A 19,357-nucleotide genomic window follows, 5' to 3' on the forward strand; every position below is an offset into this window, starting at 1 on the left:
TGTCCCGCCTACCCACCCCTGTCAGCTTCATTCCGCTTCCGGTTGGCAGGGCGCTGGGCTTCAGCAAAGTTGTCGCTAGCTTGGTCGCGATGGGGAAGTCAGATTTTCTTACCCCAAAGGCCATCGCCAACAGGATCAAGTCCAAGGGGCTTCAGAAGCTGCGCTGGTATTGCCAGATGTGCCAGAAGCAGTGTCGGGACGAGGTAAGCGGGCCTGAATGGGGCCCGGCTGGAAATTCAGGTTCAAGCCCCTGACGCTGCGGGTGAGGGAGTGGAGCTCAGGTCCCTAGTCGTGGGTTCGCGCTAGGCGAGTCAGCTACTCTACTCGGTAGGGCCATCCTTACCTGCAGCCCTCATCCTGGGGGAACCAGTGGTCTTTAACATCTCATTCCTCCACGATCTTCCTCCAAAAAGAAATGAAATAAGGTTTTGCAGCTCTCGTAGACGTGATGCTCCTCGAACTGTCATAAAACGGGGGCGTTGAATAGTGCAGAGCTGGATGCCTGGGGGATAACATTGACAGTCATCTCTGACCTGACGCGACTCAAGAGAAGCAGGGTGGTTAGGATTCACACCTCTTTTCAGGATCAGATGAAAAAGGACAACTAAGCTCTGGCACACTACTCATCTAACAAGCGTCTGTGGAGCACCTACCGTGTGCCCGGCCCAGGGTAGGACTGTAGATAGCCTTGTGGACGGGAGTCAGACTGTCAGAATCCTGAATCCCAGCTGCGCCACTTCCTAACTGTGTAGTCTTGGGCAAGTTGCTTACATTTCCTTCTGTTTGCTTATCTTGTAAAGTGAGAATAACAGTTGTACTTACCGGTAAGATTGTGAGTTTTAAATCAGTGGATTATGTGTACAGTGGCTCAGGGGGTCTTTGGGCAGATCACAGAAAGTTTTGTAGGCCGTACAATGGAGTTTATACTTTTTGTCATTAATGAGGTGGATGATAAAGCACCTTGAAGAATTGAGAGCAAGCTAGTGACAGGATCGTATTTTTCTCTGGAGATTGAGTGGGATTGGGTAGGTGCAGAGGAACACTGGGTAATTGGAAGAATCTACTCCAGTGTTTGCTAACGAGGTATGAGATACTTAAGTACGACTTACACTGAATAACAGTGATGCAGTTTTTCTTTTTCATTTCTCTCTCCAGTTCTTTCTTTTTAATAGTCAAGATGAAATTCTCACACAGAAAACTAGAGACTAGTACAATGAACATTTGTATATCTATTACCCATATTTAACATTTTAAGCAACTTGCCTATCTTTACTTTTTTCAGAAATATTTTAAAGTAAATTGCAAACATCGGGATATTTCATCTCTAAATACTTAAGTATGCATCTCTAAGATATTTGGATATTTTTCTACATAGCCACAAAATACGTCATCCCACATAACAAAATTAATAAAAACTCCCTTATGTCATCTGATACACACTCCATATTCACATGTCCTCACTTGTTCCCACAAATGCTTTTTAAAAGTTTTTTTCAAACCAAGATCGAATCAAAAGGTATGAATTGGATTTGTTATCAGGACTTTTAAAAATAGTTTATTTTTTTTAGAGCAATTTTAGGTTCACAACAATAATGAGCGGAAGGTGCAGAGATATCCCATACACACCCAGGCCCCACATATGTACAGCTTCCCCAGATCAGCATCTTGCAACAAAGTAGTACTTTGTTACAATCAAAGCTATATTGACACATCATCATCACCAAAGTCTATAGTTTATAGTAGGGTTCACTCTTGATGTTGGACATTCTATGGGTTTGGACAAATGTATAATAACAGGGGTGCCTGGGTGGCTCAGTCATTAGGCGTCTCTCTTCGGCTCAGGGCGTAATCCGAGGGTCCTGGGATCGAGCCCTGCATCGGGCTCCCTGCTCCGCTGTGAGCCTGCTTCTTCCTCTCCCACTCCCCCTGCTTATGTTCCCTCTCTCTCTGGCTTTCTCTCTCTCTGTCAAATAAATAAATAAAATCATTTTAAAAATGTATAATAACATATATCCATCATTATAGTATCATAGAGAATGGTTTCATTTCCTTAAAACTTTCTGCTCTTGGGTTATTAGGACTTTTAATTCTCTCTCAATTCTAAACTGAGTATAGAACCCACTTCCCTCACCCTTTCTCCCACCCCACCCCCGAAACCCAAATTATTTTTCTTTTTTTATATTTTTTTGTATGTGTATAATTGGCACACATTACACACAGATTACATTAGTTACGTTAGTTTCAGGTGTACAACATAATTTATACCTTATGCTATATACTGCAAGTTTATACCTTATGCTGTGTTCACCACAACTGTAGTGATCATCTGTCACCATACAACATTTTTACAATACCATTGACTATATTCCCCATGGTGTACCTTTTATTCCCATGACATATTCATTCCATCACTGGAAGCCTGTATCTCCCACTCCCCTTTCCCCGTTTTGCCCATCTACCCCCCCCATTCTCTCCCTCTGGCAACCATTGGTTTGTTCTCTGTATTTATAGGTCTGATTGATTGCTTTTGTTTTGTTTATCCACTTGCTTTTTAGATTCCACATATAGGTGAAATCCTAGGAAATTTGCCTTTCTCTGACTTATTTCAGAGATATAAGACCCTCTAGGTCCATCCATATTGTCACAAATGGCAAGATCTCATTCTTTTTTATAGCTGAGTACTATTCCATTGTGTGTGTCTTCTTTATCCATCTTCTTCATGTAGCAGTGGATGCTTGATTGCTTCCATATCTTTGATGTTCAGTTGTTTTTCTGACATTGACTTGAAGAGACTAGGCCAGTAACTGCCTTGGAGCATTACCACTTTCTGGTGTGAAACAGTTAAGTTTTCTTGTGGTTGTCTTTGACCTTCTTTCTCTAACTTATAGTTTCTGTAAACCGGAACTTAGAGCAGAAGGCTTGATTAGGTTCAGGTTAAATATTTTGGGGAAGACAACTTGATAGGTGATCCTGTGTATTTCATATTACATCACATAAGGAAGCCCATAATGTCTGATAGTGCTAAGATTGTAAATATGACAGCCTGTAAAGTAATGTTAGAGTGTAATATTTTCCCTCTTGCATGAGCAAGTAACTAGTAAAGGATATATCTAGTTTCCCATCAACCTTTTACTAAGGTGTTTTAGCATCCTTGCTTGAGTCCATTATTGCCTTAAGAGTTGCAAAGTGGTTATTTTTCTGTTTTTTCTAAATGTATTATTGGCTACCATTCTTTTATAAAAATGAGCTTTTTCTCATTAACTAGGGCTCTTTGGTTATCCTTAAATGTTACCCTAAAATATAGTTTCTATGGGAAAAGGAGGATAAAAGCTTAATTCTTTCCTTTAGATACCAATTTCAGAGTAAGACGCTTGTAGTGGTTCTGTCCTATTTGCCTTCATATCTTTTTGTTGCCTTCTCTACCTGGGAGGGTGGAAGAGAAAGTTGACCCCTCCAAGGTCCTCCCCTGTTTCCCATCTCTCAGTATTGTAAGATTGAAGGGGAAGTATGTCAGATCCAGAGTATCCCCTCCTGCCCATCCACTCTCTTGGGTTTCTAGAATTTAATAACATCATTTTGTTTTCATTTTATTGATTTATTTTCAGTTTATGGAAAGTAGTACTGGTTTTTCATTATGAGACTGATACGAAGTTTCCTTTTAAGATACATTTAAGTAAGAGTAATTCACAGGTACTACACAGATGAGGCAAGAATAGTGTAGGTAGTCTGTGGGTGGCCAAAGCTCGGGAGGCTAAGCAAGATGGAGTGTTGACATCAGGCCAGTTGCATGGGATTGAGCCAAGGGGCAGAAGAAGAGTTGTTAAGGAGGCCAAGAGTGGACTTAGTGATACACCGAAGGCAGGCATAGAGGAGGACTCGAGGGTGCCTGGCTCTAGGGTCCTGGCTGTGGGTGTGCGATTCACTGAGATGGGGAATACGGGAGGAGAGACACATTTTTCATTTCTCTTTCTAGTGAAGAATCAGTTATAAATGTTAAGTTGAGTAGTAAATGTTGAGTAGATACAAAGTCAAGACTTGTAATTTTTTTATAGTCATCTGAAGAAGATACAGGTTCAGTGTATTTAACATGAGGTTTCTGTAATATGCCGCAGTGTATTTTAGATAATGAACTAAAACAGAGGGAAAATTGTCCCCTTGATGGAAATTCACTACTGGCCCATTTTACGTCATTCCATCTGCGTTCGCACAGCACTACATGAAGTAGGTGCTCAATAAAATTTGTCAAAGTGATTTAAAAAAGAAAGTCACTCTTCTGGTACTGTGTCCTGTCATGCTTCTTACTAGTGTCTGTTTTCCAAATACTGTTTTTCTGTCTCTTTAGTCTGGGATTATTCTTTAATTAGCAGGGTTGCATAACTCAACCTCGTAAACTTTTAAATAAAAATAAGTGTGCTTAGAGCTAGTGAATTTTTCCCTCTTTTCTTTTCTTTTCTTTCTTTTTCTTTTTTCTTTTCTTTTCTTTTCTTTTTTTTTTTTTTTTTTACTGTTATCATCAAAGAGCAGCTTTTTAGGGTTGATTCAATTAGGGCTCATTTTGATGACCTAAATCAGAATGTAACTACTACCTTTCCATTTTTGTAGAATGGCTTCAAATGTCACTGTATGTCTGAATCTCATCAGAGACAACTCTTGCTGGCTTCTGAAAATCCCCAGCAGTTTATGGATTATTTTTCAGAGTAAGTAACGTGAAGAAATCCTTTTCTCATAAGCTTTATTCAGTTGGACATTTAGTAGATGCTTAGTATTTTCTATATTGGGAGCTCCATTCATTCCTTACACATTAACACGATAGCTATATTATCCTGTGCTCAGGTTTTGTTTTCCTTTGACAGTTTGTTGTAGTGTGAAATTATTGCAAAAGTGGTTCTCACCATTTAGTCTTGCACTTCAAACATAAAAAACTACCTTTGCTTCTCACTCGGTTGTGGCTCAGAGCACAGCTCTGGAGTCAGACTGCCTGCCTTAAACCCTGCAAATCCAGGCTTCTCTACTCATGAGCTTTGTGACTGGCTGACCCACTTACATCTGTCTATGCTTTTGTCTGCTCATCTATAAAATGGGACTAAAAACAGCACTGCCTTCCAATCGTTCGCTTTATTTTAGAGAGTTTACATAAAGATTAATCAGTTAATACTTTTAAAGTGTTTAGAAGAAGAGCACCCAGTACTTGATTAATAGCTGTTAATTATTATTACTATAATGTTTAGTTTTGCTTCTGTATAACTCTTTCTTTACAAAGTTCTAGACCTTTTGGTCTTAGGACCACTTTACACCCTAAAAAATAATTGAAGAGCCCCAGAGAGCTTTTGTTTATGTTTGATATTGATATATTGCTATTTGTAAATTAGGGATTAAAAATGAAAAAATTAATGTATTTATTTAAAATACTAGTAAACCTATTACAGGTTAAAATAAATGAATTTTTTAATTTAAAAAGCCTGTCTTTTCTAAAACAAAACTAAACAAAAAAATAAGGGTGACATTGTTTACACTTTTGCAAATCTCTCCGATGTCTGACTTAATAGAAGACACTTGGTTCCACAACTGCTTCTGTGCTCTGTCTGTTTCAAAGTGTTTTGGGTGAAGCGCGTAAAGAAAGCCCACCCTGTTCATAGATGTACAGTTGGAATGAGGGAATATTTTAATAGCCTTTTTCAGACAACTTTGGATATTCTTCTTTGATACTACATTAAAACACAGTGTCATGGTTCTTTCTTAAACCTTTTTTTAAAAAGATTTATTTATTATAATTTTAGAGATTGTGCAAGCCTCTGCACAAGCGGGGTGGTGGGCTTGGGGGGGGCATAGAGAATCCACAAGCAGACTCTCTGCTGAGACGCAGGGCTCGATCCTGGGACCCTGAGATCACGACCAGAACCGAAGTCAAGAGTCAGTGGCTCAACCGGCTGAACCACCCAGGCTGCCCTGGCGTGGTAGTTTCTTGAAGATGAGTTGCAGTGCGGAATCCGAAACCACATCAGTGAACATTTCGCATTCTATTACATTGTGACCCCTCCGTCTTTCACTTTAAATGGATCTCGTACCCATGCATGATCTTATATCATCATGCGTTTGTCATTTGGAAAACATTGGCTCACTGAGTATTCTGAATGATGATACATTTCGTTCCATAATAGCATAAAGTCAGATTTATTAATGTCAGCATCAGTGTCATCAGAAATGTCTTTAAGTTTGGGAAAGTATGTCAATTCCCAGTGGTCGATGTTAATTTACCAGATTCAAATTTTTGCTCGAAAGCTCAAATTTTATCATTGGCAACAAATACTGTCCATTGTTTTCCTTGACATGACAAGGCTCCCGTTGTTTATTTTTGAGAAAATATCTACGGAATAACCAATTTGGAGTAATCATGGTTGATTTGTCAGTCATTCTTTCCAATAAATTGGTGCTCCATGGAAGAAGGTGGTTCGGCGCATGGCTCAAACAATCACACACGTACTTCGCTCAAGACAACCACTGTCCAGCAGCGGAAGTGGTTTATTCATAACCCTGTTTGATCACACAGGACAGTGGAAAGACATAGCCCCAAAGGGTGAGATTTAATACTGTTAATGATATTGTTATCCAGGACATTCGATGAAACCGACATTGACTTTCACTGTGAGTGCCTGCCCATGAAGATGACCTGGGTCGCTAGGACAGTGTGGCCTCACTGCCCACTGCCTTGACCAGGCTAAGATGCCTGGCTTTTGTGCCATCAAGGCAAGTAGCACAGTGAAAAAGGCAAACAAGATTTATCTGTGAACCACCTAAGACCATCTGGAATACCACTGGGCTGCATGTGCCACATTTGGGGAAATACCATTCTGGCGAGAGCCATGCACACTGGGGCCTTCCTCTCCACCCCCTTTCACTGCATCCACGGCAGCTGCCCTCCACCTCCACCAGCCTCCTGAAGGGTTGCTCATGCCTCTTTCCATCTTCCCCTTTATCTTTTTTTTGGTTCATAATGCTCTTAACTGTCCACGAACACCTCTCTGTTTTCCATTCTTTCCTACTCCTTCTCCCTCTGCTGACTTTCTTTCTTAACCCCTCTACCTGTCCTCCCAGCTCTTCAAGGGCAAGAATGTTGCCCACTCGGCTTCCTTCCCTCCATAGTACACAGGCTGCAGGAGTTTGTTGTTCTTCCAGCTGTTAACCTTTATGGCGGATGACTCTTGCATCTTACCGCTCATTCCTAACATCTGTCTTAAGTTGTAGATTTTTTTTTCTGCACAGTTCTATATTTCTTTTTTTTTTTTTTTAAAGATTTTATTTATTTATTTGACAGAGACAACCAGTGAGAGAGGGAACACAAGCAGGGGGAGTGGGAGAGGAAGAAGCAGGCTCGCAGCGGAGGAGCCCGATGTCGGGCTCGATCACAGAACGCTGGGATCACGCCCTGAGCCGAAGGCAGACGCTTAACGAATGCGCTACCCAGGCGCCCCAGTTCTGTATTTCTGAAGGCTCTCTCAGAGCCAACATTTTAAAGCTAAAGGCAGTATTCTGTCCACCACACCTGCTTGTTATCCTGGGCTGGCTGATACCTGCGTATGCCAGGCTGGGAAGTCCCTGTTGTCGATTCTTCTCTACAGTGACTGTTAAACCTGCATCCTCTCCATTCTCATGGCTCTAGTGATATTTCTCATCATCTCTCGCCTAAATTCATTCTGTGACTGCCTCCCTGAACTCTCAGCCGCAGCTTCTGCCCCTCCTGTTCATGTCTTATGCCCGCGGATCACGAACCACTACCTGCACCCGAATCAGCTGGAGGGCTTATGACCGCGGTGGCACGTTCTGAGTCAGCAGATCTGATGTGGGGCCGGAGACTTGGCGTTTCTATCTAGTTCCCAAGTGATGTATGTCGATGCCGCTGTTCTGGGGACCACACTGAGAATTCTTGTTCTGTACTTTCTACAGGATTATCTTTCTAAATCATAGATTTTCACAGACTAATTCCTAAATAAATTATTTGGTGCTTTTCCACTGCACGCATAAAACGCACCCTCCTTAGCATGACGTTCACAGTACTTCACAGATTAGCCCCACCAGTATTTTCCAGCTGTGTCTTCCACCCCTGCCTCGTTAGTCTGTTCTTTCCCTCATTTCTACCTACTCTCAACATTAGCTCAATTAGATTATCATTTCCCAGATGCTGTGCTTTCGTGTCTCTCTGCCAGCTGGGAAAGGCCTTCTCTTCCTCTACACCTCTAAAGTCCTATTTATACTTCACCGCCCATATTAGAGATCACCTCTGGGCACCTCCCTGACTCCCCTGATAGTTTATTACATCTCTTTTGCAGTGTGATTTCTGTTTTGATTGCTTCTGCTAGATTGTAACGTGGGTCAAGATTTCTGTTTTAGTCACCTATGTTTACCTGGACTTAGCACAGTGTACTCAGTGCAGAGGGAGACAGTAAGTGCCAGTCTCCCGTGGAGTAAGGGAAGTTCTGTTACCATCAAAAAGGTGGTGTTATGACACATTCAGTAGCATTAAGAGACCTGATGAAGGAGCCTCTGCAAAGACTGTAGTCACTTTGGTTACAGCTGCTCAGCCAAGGCTAAAGTTTCAACTCCAGATTGACTTTTGACTGTAGCTCTTGAAAGCTATAGTCTTTTGGGATTCGTTCCTTTTTCAATTTTTTTTTTTAAGATTTTATTTATTTATTCGACAAAGATAGAGACAGCCAGCGAGAGAGGGAACACAAGCAGGGGGAGTGGGAGAGGAAGAGGCAGGCTCATAGCGGAAGAGCCTGATGTGGGGCTCGATCCCAGAACACCGGGATCACGCCCTGAGCCGAAGGCAGACGCTTAACCGCTGTGCCACCCAGGCGCCCCCGTTCCTTTTTCAGTTTTTAAGGGTTCGTAACAGATATTCACATAGATGTTTTGTATATCATTTGGGCATTCACACTGTATGGTGGCTCCCATTTCAGGAAGAGGATGCTTTATGTTTAGAATTACCCTAATGCTCTCTTTTCTTTCCTTATTAGGGAATTCCGAAATGACTTCCTAGAACTTCTCAGGAGACGCTTTGGTGAGCATCTGGGCACTGTGAATATAATAACGTCATGATCTTATAACCTGCGCAGAACTGACAGTGTCATGTTTTGTTCTTAGGCACTAAGAGAGTTCACAACAACATCGTTTATAACGAGTATATCAGCCACCGAGAGCACATCCATATGAACGCCACTCAGTGGGAGACCCTGACTGATTTCACTAAGTGGCTGGGCAGAGAGGGTAAGCATAAACCAGGATTTCATTAGTGGTTATGTGGCTCCGGTGGAGAGAGAATTGTCACAGTTTCTGTGTAAATTTACGGAAACGAGGACAAGTAGGGCAGTTACGAACTGGTGGAGAGGAGCGTAATCTCCCGGGCTTGACTGCGTGTGTTACACTTGAACGTGAGCATCTGGAATAGTTCTTTGATAGGGCAAAGACGTGTGACCGAAGCAGCCTCTCACCTGGGGTAAGAATTACTATCAGTCCTTCCCCTTTTTTACCCCCATATTCATTTTACTTTCAGAAACTTTTGTTACCCCTGCTTAAGGAGCTTTTTATTTCTTAATTTTTTTAAATAGTTATTTATTTTAGAGAGAGAGAACACGAGCGGGAGGGGCAGAGGGAGAGTCTGAAGCAGACTCCACACTTAGTAGGGAGCCCGACGTGGGTCTCCATCTCCTGACCCTCAGATCATGACCTGAGCTGAAATCAAGAGTCAGACTCGTAAGGGACTCTGCTATCTAGGCACCCCACGGAGCTTTTAAACAATTTATTGCAGTTTATTCCATTTCTGATCTTCATAGGCTGAAGCTCGGTAGAAGAGAAGAGGAAGAAATTTTGTGTCAATATATTACTTATTCAGTGTGTTACTTTATTCCATTTTATGGGGAAAATTTCTACTTAGTTAAGTCAGCAGAATATCACGTACTCCTTGGATGTTAACTACTTAGACACAGTTAAATAATTACTAAACGAGGTAATACTTCTTTCACATGTTTACCTTGCTTACATAGTTGACTTAACCTAGCTAGTTACAAATAAGAATAATAATTTTTTCTGTCTGAGGAGATAAAATATTCCACTTAAAATATCCAAGTTTCATCAGCTGTGAATATGGAAAATTTGTGTGCTGCATGAATTTGTGTGTTTGAATGTGTTCGAGGGAATGTATTTGAATGAATAAGCATATGACGCAGAGATAGAACACATTTGTATTTACTTTTACTTTTGATTGTATACAAGTTTGTCTTTCTTTTAAGGTTTGTGCAAGGTGGATGAGACCCCAAAAGGCTGGTATATTCAGTACATAGACAGGGACCCAGAAACTATCCGCCGGCAACTGGAACTAGAGAAAAAGAAGAAGCAGGACCTTGATGATGAGGAAAAAACAGCCAAATTTATTGAAGAACAAGTGAGAAGAGGCCTGGAAGGGAAAGAACAGGTGGGCAACAATATCATTCCAGGAGGCAACAGAAAAAGGTCTCAAGCAAAATTCTTAAGCATTGAATTGACATTTGTAGGTCTTGTTCCTTAATTAAGAGGAGAAAGAACGTGGCCAAGTATAAAAGCCCAGGTTTTGGAGTGAAGACAAAGCTGGGTTCAGTTCCTAACTTACTGACTCACAGTGTTATAGAATTATATAATCTTCCAGACCTTGGTTTCCTTATCCCTAAGGCACAGGCGATAGCTAATGGGGAAGACAGAGCAGATGACATCACTTGGCTGGAATTAATGCAGTGCTGGAGTTAAACACGGTGTGGGAACCTAGAGGGCCAGCACTCGCCCCAGCCTGGGGAGGATGCGGAGTATCCGAAGGTAGATGCAGCCTCTGGACTTGAATAATCAGTGGGCAAAACCCAGACAAATCGGGGAAGGAGGACATGGTTCAGGTGGTTCAGGTGTTGGAATAACTAGAGTAAGGCATTTATTTTAACAAATGTTTATTGGGTACCCCCTTCTTCTAGGCCTTCTTTCAGGCACTGGGGATAGAGCAGTAAGTAGAAGGTAAAAACTCCCTGCTCACGCTGCTTGTATACCAAAAGTTATGTGTGTACAGGAAAACATAACTTAGTACATATGTGAAACTACCAGCCATTTAGTATTTTTAAAGACCTTATCGTGGTATAAGATACATGTGATAAAGTGTATGATGGACGTTAATCTTGAGGTGACAGCTCAGTGAAATTTTACACATGTATGTGTCTTTAGATGGATGGGCGGATGGCCTATGTAGTGACCGCCCAGATCAAGATATAGACCGTTGCCAGGGTCATAGTCATTCCCGTTAATATTCCCCATCCCCCAAGAAGGAACGAGGGTTCTAATATACCACTATTGATTATCTGTTAGTGTGTTCTTGAACTTTGTAGAAATGTGATCATACCATATACTCTCTGTCTGGCTTCTGTAACTCAGAACGTTCTTTATGTTTCCTGTACCTGTGTTCTTTCCTATCAGTATTTAACTCTTTTTTTTTTTAAAGTGACGTCTGCTATTCCATTTTATGAATATCACACAGTTTATCCATTCTCCTGGTGAGAAACATGCAGCTTGTTTTCAGTTTCTGGCTCTGGTGAATACAGCCGCTCTGATCATTAGTGTATATGCCTTACAGAAGCTGTTTAGTGCGGCGTGATGCAGGAAGTAGCCAGCAATAAGAAAGTAAAGATCCGTTGATGAGTCAACTAACATGAGTCAACCATGTTAGTTGACCTCCTCGATAAGCGATGCATGTGCATGTGTATTATGGTACTGTTTCCACATGCATGTATTCATATGCGTGTATTCACAGTCTTTGAGGAGTTTTCTGTATTAAATTAAAATAAAAACAATGGTTAAACTGCTGTATTGTCAAATTTAACCCCCTTCCTGAGATTGAAAGCTTCTTATTCTTGCGATTCTCTCACCTTTTTAATACTTAAACCTCTGTTTTCAATAGAAGGAAAATGGTAATTTCCTATTGTGGAAATCAAGAAGGATCACATCTTGTACAGAGAAAATTGATTTACTTTTTTGGAATAGCATTGTTTTGTAACATTGTAGCTTAATTCCACTAAAATCTTCAAGTTAATTCGTACTTTTCAAGTATAAATAGCATCTTCCCCTAAAAGGCAGGGGAAGTCCTACTGATCAGGGCTTCTTCATTGCACTGCTAAATATTACCAATTTTTAAAAAGTAACATCATGTCTTTCACCTTCCTTTGTGAGATCCTAATGGAGAAAAGAGTATCTCAGCAGGATCTCAAGAACAACATTTTTGTTAGTAGAAAGAACAATTAACATTTATCAAACACTATTGCAGGCATTATGCTAAATGCTTCCTTTATTTTATCCTATTTTATCCTTATGACACCTCTAAATATGCATATTGTTCCTGTTGTAAAGACAGAAAAATCGAGGTATAGGGAGATCGTGAGATTGACAGGTGACGAAGTTAATAATGTGCAGACGTGCGTTTGACCTGCAGTTCTGTCTGAGTTAGCCTTAGGCCCTTGATCTTACACTAAACTATCCCACAGTGTAGAAGGGTTTTGCTTTTTAAAGCAATCCTCTAGCTAAAATTCTTTTTTTTTTTTTTAAGATTTTATTTATTTATTAGAGAGAGTGGGCAAAAGAGAGCATGAGCAGAGGAAGGGAGAGGAGAAAGGGACTTGATGCAGGGCTCGATCCCAGAACCCTGGGATCATGACCTGAGCTGAAGGCAGATGCTTAACCGACTGAGCCACTCAGGCGCCCCATCCTCTAGCTAGAATTCTTAAGGTTTATTGTTTTATGTTGTTTCCTGTTTAAATTGTAGTAGAAATAAAAATGTAGGTAAGCTTCTGCGATGTGATACAGAGAAGCCACTTTTTTCCTCTTTAGAATAATTCTCAGTTAAAGAATATTTGCAGTACATATAATTTCTTAACTAGGATCTTCATTATTTTATTTTATTTTTTTTAAAGATTTCATTTATTTATTTGAGAGAGAGAGAGAGAGAATGAGCAGGGGGGAGGGAGAAGCAGACTCCCCACTGAGCAGGGAGCCTGATGCAGGACTCAATCCCAGGGTTCTGGGATCATGACCTGAGCTGAAGGCAGATGCTTAACCGACTGAGCCACCCAGGTGGCTGGATCTTAATCATCTTAGAGCTGCATGTTGGAGCTGCCTTGCAACATGAGTAGCAAGTCATAATTTGGGACTTGCATATTGATAGTAAATGCACTGTGAACCAAACCTTCATACTCTCTCTCTTTCTCTTTTTTTTCCTTTTAGGAGGCTCCTGTTTTTACAGAATTAAGCAGAGAAAATGATGAAGAAAAAGGTACTTTTTACTTTTTTCTTATTCTTTTAATATAGATGATTTTGTATTGGCTCTGCCAAAAACTAGCAGCGTGTTTGGAGGGAAGACATATAATCTTTCTGGGACTGCATTCTTTTTACTGATTTATGAAAAGGTAACAATGAATCAGGTAGGATGCTTTCAGCTGCAAGTAACAAAACCGACTAAAATTAGCCTAAATAATAAGGGAATACCTTGCCGGGAGAAGAGTCCCCAGAGATATGGCGGTTCTGGATGCCATGCCATCCGTCAACAGCTGGGCACAAGGGTGCTTCGGCACTCTTGGCCATCGTGTGCACACCCAGCATTGTCCAGAGGATGACAGAGGGCATCTCTTCTGGGGTGCCCTGTGAGCAAGGAAACTTTTCCGAGAAGACACTCCTCCTGCCAGCAGACTTCCTTTTGAATATCACTGGCCAGTCCATAGCAGCCTCCACCTCAAGCACAGCCACTGGGAAAGAAAGTGGGATCATCTCGATTGGCTTACCTTGGCTGAAGGAACCTTACTAATCACCTCCCAAAGCCCCCCAATTCCTAATCCCATCACTTTGGGCATTAGCTTTTCAACAGATCAATTTTAGGGGGATACATTCAGACTCTAGCATCCTCCAAAACATGTATAAGAGGTATAATAAACACCTAAACAAAATTGGAGTCCTGTCCCCTTAGCGTGGGGAGAGGGAGCCATGGAGGCGGGGGGGGGGGGTGGCCAAGGCTGTCCCCTATAGCTCGATCACATGTAGATCTTACCCACCTCTGAGCATCTGCTCAGTATTATCCGCAGGAATTCATCATCTCTGGATAGGAGCGTTCCAGCTCTCGTTTATTCAAAATGTCCATGAGCTTCTATGTGGATATATCATGGTGACTTATCTGATAAGTTTTATAATTTTCCTGAAATATATACACATACACACTCACATACATTTATATATATGTATATTATATATGTGATGAAATATACATGTAAAAAAATATCATTTGTTTTTCTTCCAGTTACATTTAATTTGAATAAAGGAGCTTGCAGTTCAGCAGCAACGTCATCCAAATCCAGGTGAGCTCCGTGAACAGGCACCTTAGAGCTTGAGAATTTTTGTGAGATGTTGAGTACTACATTTTAAAAGCTGCAGGATTGGGAATTTTTTTTTTCTGGTTGTAATTTTCTTCTTTGTCTCGTTTTTGTTGGCGGTGGTTTTGTTTTGTTGGTTAGCAGCTGTTTTTTCCTTACCTGCCCATGATGATGTGGTGCTTCTGAGGAAAGGCTCATTCTGATTAAATGCCCACGTGACAAGTTTTTGCTTCTCCGTGAGTCCTTCTCCACATAATGGGTCCCCCTGTGCTATGGCAGTGCTGTTGATTTTTCTATCACAGCCCACTTACCAAGTTTAAATATGAGCTGGGGTATACAGTCTTTGTTCTGCCTAGTGTGTTAAGATTTTGTGAGAACAGAGACTAGGTTATTCTCCGACCTTCTTAGCCCTTAGAACAGTGTAAATGTAGCAGGAGGCACGCCCTCCTAGCTGCCCTCCCTGCTGCCTGGTGTCGTAGCCGAGCGGGGCCTGACCAAGCTTGTCTGTAAAAGGCCACATAGTAAATATTTTAGGCATTATTGGCCATACGTCTTTGTCACAAACACTTGACTGCCGTCGGAGAGAGAACGCAGCCGCAGACAACGTGTCAAAACAAATGAACGTGGCTGTATTCCAGTAAAATCTTCTAAATACAGGCAGCAGGCTGCGTTTGGCCCTCAGGTTGGAGTTTGCCAAACCCTGGCATAGCGTGTGGTCAGGTGCTTCTGTTCCCTTTTCACGTTCTCTTCTCTTGCGGTTCTTATCAGTTCCTTCACCAAATATTTATTCGCTATCAGTGATGTGCAGTGTGTCCAGTTTGGTTGTGGAGATTAAACAAAACAATAAGATAGTCGGGAAGGTACCTTCCTACTGGTACTTCCCAGCGTCGACCAGAATTTAGTTTTGAATTGGCCAATATTTGTTATTTTACTTAGTATGTTATATGTTGTTTATTTAAGACCTCACTCAGTTTTCTTGGTTAATTTATAGGCTAGTGCTTCTTTGCACAACTAGATAAGTGGCCAGAAGGGAAGGAAATAGAGCAATGCATTACTGCCACGGAATGGCTTGCCAGGGCTCTTCACCTTGATCTAAATGTTTCAGAATTGACACTGACATTAGATACCATGAAGGAGGTGGTTAGTTGGGTTCCATATACAGTACATCTGAAAAGAAAATTCTTTTCAAAAAATCGGTAGGATATGAGCTGGAAAACAGATTCAAATACACCAAATCACAAGTGCCTTATGGTTTTAGACCCGTACGTGTTTCTCACCATTCTCCTTTATTATTTGCTATTCCTAAGTGTAGATAAATGTTAAAATTGGTCGGGGCGCCTGGGTGGCACAGCGGTTAAGCATCTGCCTTCGGCTCAGGGCGTGATCCCAGCGTTCTGGGATCGAGTCCCACATCAGGCTCCTCTGCTATGGGCCTGCTTCTTCCTCTCCAACTCCCCCTGCTTGTGTTCCCTCTCTCGCTGGCTGTCTCTATCTCTGTCAAATAAAATTTAAAAAATCTTTAAAAAAAAAATGTTAAAATTGGTCCCAGTGGCCCCCAAACTGGGCTCCCTTGTATTAGTTTTCTATGGCTGCTGTAACAAATTACCATGAACGAAGTATCTTTTTTTTTAAAGATTTTATTTATTTATTAGACAGAGAGCAACGTGAGAGAGAGCAGGGGGAGGGGCAGAGGGAGAAGCAGACTCCCCACCAAGCAGGGAGCCCAATGGGGGGCTTGATCCTGGGACCCTGGGATCATGACCTGAGCCGAAGGCAGATGCTTAACCCACTGAGCCACCCAGGCACCCCAAACCAAGTGTCTTGAAACAACAGAAACTTACTCTGTGTCTGGAGGCCAGAAGTCTGAAGTCAGTGTCCCTGAGCTGAAATCAAGCCATGTGCAGGGCCACGCTTCCTCCGGAGGCTCTGGGGGGAATCCGTTCTTTGCCTCTTCCAGCTTCTGGTGGCTGCTGGCATTCCTTAGCTTGTGGCTGCATCCTTCCGTTTTCAGAAGCAGTGTCTTCAAATTTCTCCTTGCTCATCTTCACATCACCTTCTCTCTGTGTCAAATCTGCCTCGTAAAAGGATGCATGTGGTTGCATAGAGAGCCCACTCAGGCAACCCAGGATAATCTCATCTCAGTATCTACAACTTAATCTCATTTGCAGAGACCCTTTTCCAAATAAGGTAACATTTATTAACTCCAAGGACGAGGACCTGTTATCTCTGGGGTCTGCTAGTTAGCCTTCTGTACCCCAGTGTCAGGCTCTGATGTTATTAGTAAAAATAGTGTTATTTGACTCAGTCCTATGAGTTCAGTCTCAGGTATCTATAATAACACATAAATAGTGTCACAGATAATTCAATGGAAAGACTCATCTAAGTTTTCTTTTTCTGCAATTATGGCCCATTTGTATAGAGGATGAGATTTATTTTCCTGTTGATTTATATCTCTTGTATGTCTAAAACTGAGAATGAACAAAAGGATCTAGATATAAAAAATGGATACTTTAGATTATATTGAGGTACAAAGATAAGCCCTGCTTCTCTAGTGTTTGAACAGAGGTCACTAAATTTCCATTTCTGTTTTGGGGCTTCTCTAATCGCATTAGGATCCACTCCAGTTACTGAAAGCAGAATTCTAGGGCTGTTCTGGAAGCAAACGTTCCATTTCCAATCTGTTACCATCTTTGGGGAGGAGAGATGTTGTTAGAGCAGCTAGTGTAAGATTAAATATAATACACGGCTGGGGCGCCTGGGTGGCTCAGTTGGTTAAGCGTCCGACTCTTGATTTCAGCTCAGGTCATGATCTCAGGGTTGTGAGATCAAGCCCTGCATTGCCCTCCCCACTTGGTGGGGAGTCTGCTCGAGATTCTCTCTCTTCCTCTCCCTCTGCCTCTCCCCTCTGCGGGCTCATGCACAGGGTGGGGGGTGGGGGGGAGCTCTCTCTCTCTAAAAAAAAATTAATAATAATCATAATACACAGCTGAAAAAAATGGACTATTTTGTTTTGCATCTTTAAAGTTCATTATTGAGATTGATATTTAATTTTCTACTCTTAAAATGATTTGTGTAGGTATTCTTTTTGGACTCTTGTGTTTTTAGGGTAGGCATTATCACTTGTTTGAAAACTTGGTAAAACTTGGTAAAATATTGTGCTGGTATCTTTTGCAAGCGAGGGAATACTTTTTACTACTGATTCAGTTTTGTTATGGTCATTAGTTTATTCAACTTTTCATTATAACCTTGATTATATAAATTTCAATAATTTGTATAATTTTGATTTTCTAGAATATCCTTTTTATCTAGGCTCTCAAATTTGCTATTTATCTTTTAGAATACCAACTTTTTGTTTTCTTGATATTGTAATTTCTTTGGTTTCTGTGTTACTGACTTCTGTCCTTCAAAATTTCTTCTGTCAGCATTTCTTATATTCTTCCTTACTCATTTTAGCTCTAGTAGAACCTTGGTATTACAAGCAGAAGGATCTTTCTAAATGACTTTCTTTCACCTGTGGGATAACTTGTCATTGTTGCCCATGCTGCTGTGTGACCACTGTGATCCGGTGCCTCTCCCACCCCTTGCCCTCCAGTTATGCTAAATTACTTGTGTTGTCCTAAATGAGCCATTGTGGCTCACTCTTCCTTGCCTTTATGTCTACTGTTCTCCCTTCCCGGAATATCCTTTGGTGTCTGCTCTCCCACCCTGGCGTGAGATCTGGAGGGGCTGTTCTGTTCATCTTTTTATCCCCATTGCTTGTCATGCTGTAGACATTTAATAACGCCAAATAAATGTTCTTGATAGAAGACTTTTCTTCTGTTCAGTTTAGTTTTTTGGGTGATGAAATACATAGAACATAAAGTTGACCGTTGTCACCATTTTTAAGCGTACGTGTCAGTGGCGATAAGTAGCTTCACACTGTTGTGCAGCTGTCACTGGCATCCATTTCCCGGACTTTCTCATCAGCCCAAACTGAAACTCTGTCCCCATTGAACATTTCATTCCCCTTTTCCTGGTAGCCCCCAGCCACCAGAGCCTCCATTCTGCTTTCTGTCTCTATGGATTGGGAAGAGAAGGGAAGCATACAGCGATTGCCTTTTTCTGCCTGGCTTCTTTCACCCACTTTGATGTCTTCAGGGTTCATCCGTGTTGGAATTTCCTTCCTTTTCAAGGCTGGATAATATCCTTTCGTGTGTACGCACCACATTGGCTTCATCTCTACGTCAGTCAGTACATTCGGTCACTCCCACCCCTGGGCGGTCATGAACGATGCTATTCAGAACATTGGTGTTCAGATACCTGTGCAGGTCCCTGCTTTCAGTCCCTTTGGGTAGAGACCCAGCAGCGGCGTGCCGGATCGTATGACGGCTCTGCCTCGCTGCTTGCCACAGCAGCTGCCCCAGTTGACATCCCTCCCACCAGAGCGCAAGGGTCCCAGCTTCCCCACATTCTCGCCAACACTTCCTGTTTTCTGTGTTTTTCTTATACCAGCCGTCCTGAGACGTGAAGTGGTGTTTCATTGTGGTTTTGATTTGCATTTCCCTAATGGTTAGTGATGTTAAGCATCTTTCCGTGTGCTTTTTGGCCATTTATATGTCTTCTTTGGAGAAATGTCTTTTGCTTTTTTTTTTTTTTAAGACTTATTTATTTTAGAGAGAGCATGAGCCGGAGAGGCAGGGAGGGAGGGAGAGAGAATCTCAGGCAGACTCCACCCAGCACAGAGCCTGATGTGGGGCTCGATCCCACAACCCTGAGATCACGACCCGAGCTGAAACCAAGAGTCAGACACTCAACCGACTGCGCCAGCCAGGGGCCTCACTTTTGCTTATTTTTTAATTGGGTTGTTTGTTTGTTTTAAGATTTTATTTATTTGAGAGAGAAAGAGAGCACGATTGGGGGGAGGGGCAAGAGAGAGGGACGAGTAGACTCCGCGCTGAGCA

At 41.8% G+C, this 19,357-nt stretch overlaps 1 protein-coding gene across 1 annotated transcript in view; it reads left to right on the plus strand.

The window, feature by feature from the left end:
* The first annotated feature begins 46 nt into the window (after positions 1–46).
* Positions 47–19,357, plus strand: part of KIN (Kin17 DNA and RNA binding protein) — a 40,461-nt gene continuing 21,150 nt past the window's right edge. Inside the window, exons 1-7 of the mRNA XM_045812905.2 lie at positions 47–203; positions 4,603–4,697; positions 9,015–9,058; positions 9,142–9,264; positions 10,287–10,468; positions 13,282–13,330; positions 14,345–14,402. Coding sequence (XP_045668861.1) covers positions 90–203; positions 4,603–4,697; positions 9,015–9,058; positions 9,142–9,264; positions 10,287–10,468; positions 13,282–13,330; positions 14,345–14,402 — 665 coding nt within the window. The 5' untranslated portion in view covers positions 47–89. The remainder of the gene's footprint in view (positions 204–4,602; positions 4,698–9,014; positions 9,059–9,141; positions 9,265–10,286; positions 10,469–13,281; positions 13,331–14,344; positions 14,403–19,357) is intronic.

Source organism: Ursus americanus, chromosome 31, assembly GCF_024610735.1.
Source record: "Ursus americanus isolate L20-20 chromosome 31, mUrsAme1.1.p, whole genome shotgun sequence".
NCBI classification, from domain to species: Eukaryota; Metazoa; Chordata; class Mammalia; order Carnivora; family Ursidae; genus Ursus; species Ursus americanus.